The following is a 2,370-nucleotide window of genomic DNA, read 5'->3' as shown; positions in this document are numbered from 1 at the left end:
ACAGGGCGGGGCCGGGAGGGGCGGGGCCTGGAGCTTGAGAGAAAGAAGGGACCCAGGTGGGTGTAAGGGGCGGGGCCTGGAGTCCGGGAGCTGAAGACGCGCAGGGGCGGGGCTGGAGGATGGAAGGGCGTGGCACGACAGGCGGGGACTAAGCGGGAGAATGGGCGTGGCCCTGCGGCTGTGCCCGACCCCCGACGGGTCTAGGAGGAGGGCGGGCCGGGGGAAAAGGGGTCCGCCAGGGATGGAGCGGGTGAGTCTAGGTGTGGAGAGGACAGGAAGCCCTGGCGGTGGCACGTACCCGGGTTGCTCAGTCAGATGGCGGAGGGGCGCCCACTCGGCTCAGGTACAACGTGAGCCGGGCTGGCATCCGGACTCGGCCTTCCCGGCATCGCTTCTGAGCCGACCCCACCGCACTCGAAGCGAAGCCTCGTTTCTCAGGAAAATGGGGCGGAGCGGGTGCTCAGAGTCTGCGTTCCGCCCACCTCACCCTGCGGAGCCTCGGGTCTCCCAGGACCCCCCTTGCGGAGCACGTGGCGAGGGAGACCCAGGCCAGTGCCTTCCGCCCTCAGCCGAAGTCCAGGGCGCCCTGGAGTGCTGCCTGCGCAGGAGGGTGGACGCACAGCTGCCCCGGGTCACGCAGACTCTGCTGGACATGGTGGAAGCAGCACTGGCGGCCGTGCAGACCCTCCTAGCCCAGGGCATGGACCGCCTGGACCGCCACCTGCGTGGGAATCCCTCGGGCGCCCGGCTGCGGAAAGAGGTGGGCTCTAGCGGGTGCGGGCTGTTAACGTCATAGAAGAGCTTGCATCTTTCTTGTTTGACAACCTTTTCTTTTTAAAAACCTCGAAACAACTTTTTTCTAGGCTATTTTTTTTTTTTTATAAAAAATCAATAAAATATATTTTTAAAAAATAAGTAAAATAAAATAAAATGTGGGGGAAAGGGGTAAGATGATGAGAGAACCATGCTATGGTTATCAGCACACTGTTTAAAATGTGGGGGGAAGGAGTAAGATGGTGAGAATAGCACTTAATAATGTCAGTTTGGAGTCACCTTCCCCACAAACTCTCCCTCCTGCCAGTCCTCTGTTTAGCCAGAGCCCACCCTGTCCCCAGAGAATTCTGCTCCATGCAGGCCAGCTCAGTTCTTCTGATATTAAATGAGCACCTACTATGCACCTTCCACTCATTACGCATCCACTCCCTAATCACCTCCATCTGGAACTGTCCCTGGCCCCTCTCTGCATCTGCAGCTGCCTGTGCCTCCCTCATCAGGAGGCAGTTACACACCATTGTGGTTGATTGTCTCCAGTCTATCGCCCCAAACTTTCCTGTGAGCTCCCAGAGGTGTTGGATGACTCCACTCATGCAGGCCTAGGGCTCAGCCCCGAGAGGCCACCAGATGGTGGGCATGGGTGCCACAAGGACTGAGTGTGCCCACTTCCCCTCAGTCCTGCCGGCACCGCATATTATCATTTTTCCAGGTATTACCATTTTATGCCCATCACACCACACCTTACTGTTGCTTTTATTGTGCATTTTTGTGGTGATAGCCAAGCTAAGATGTGTTCCCATTTGTGTGTTTCCTTCGCTGCATCGGCTGTGAGGCCCTGGGCCCTGCTTTTCCATCAGCTGATGGTGCTCTCTCACCTGACTGCCGTTGGAGCACAGGTTTACGCCTTTGGGGAGATGCCGTGGGATCCGGAGCTGATGCAGGCTTGCTACCGCGAGGCTGAGCGGAGCCGGGGCCGCCTGGAGCAGCTGGTGGTGCCGTTTGGCTTCCTCGGAGCACAAAGTCTGGTGTTTGAGGCCCAGGATCTCGCACAACAGGTGAGGCCAAGGCAGCTGCCTTCACTGAGCAGGTGTCGATTGTGTGCTGGGGAGATCGTGGTGACCGAGACAGACCTGGCCTCCCTTGCTGGGCTCCTGGTGTCATGTACACATGAACCATGACCAGGCCGTGAGCACGGGATGGACAGGGCTGTGGTGCGGATGCACAAGGTGCTGTGCAAGCCCCACGGATGTGCTTGGTCAGTCTCAAGGATTGGGAGGACTTCCAGGAGAGGACTTCCAAGCGGGGGCAGCAGTGGGAGAAATGGGGATGGGGCATGTCCTGGGTAGAGGGATCCGTGTGTAAGTGCTGGGAAGCGAGAAAGCTTGTCTGCCTTTGGGGAAATCTAACAATTTAGAGATATTGGGTTGTAGGTTTCCAGGGAGGGCAGAAAGGTGGGAGATGTGCCAGTGAGGAGGGTGGGCAGATGAGTCAGGGCCCTCTGTATGGGGTTAAGAGGCCGGGCTCTGTCCCAAGGGCTATGGGGAGCCACAGCAGGGGAGGGGCGTGACCAAATTTAAAGTTCAGAAGCCACACCTG

At 58.1% G+C, this 2,370-nt stretch overlaps 1 protein-coding gene across 1 annotated transcript in view; it reads left to right on the top strand.

Moving 5' to 3' along the window:
- The window catches only part of FAM129C (family with sequence similarity 129, member C), an 18,265-nt gene that overhangs the window by 9,414 nt on the left and 6,481 nt on the right, over positions 1–2,370 (top strand). The window contains exons 7-8 of the mRNA XM_014545814.1: positions 205–760; positions 1,671–1,829. Coding sequence (XP_014401300.1) covers positions 205–760; positions 1,671–1,829 — 715 coding nt within the window. The remainder of the gene's footprint in view (positions 1–204; positions 761–1,670; positions 1,830–2,370) is intronic.

This window comes from Myotis brandtii, unplaced genomic scaffold, assembly GCF_000412655.1.
Source record: "Myotis brandtii unplaced genomic scaffold, ASM41265v1 scaffold421, whole genome shotgun sequence".
Classification (NCBI taxonomy): Eukaryota; Metazoa; Chordata; class Mammalia; order Chiroptera; family Vespertilionidae; genus Myotis; species Myotis brandtii.
This window is presented reverse-complemented; position numbering and strand designations above follow the sequence as displayed.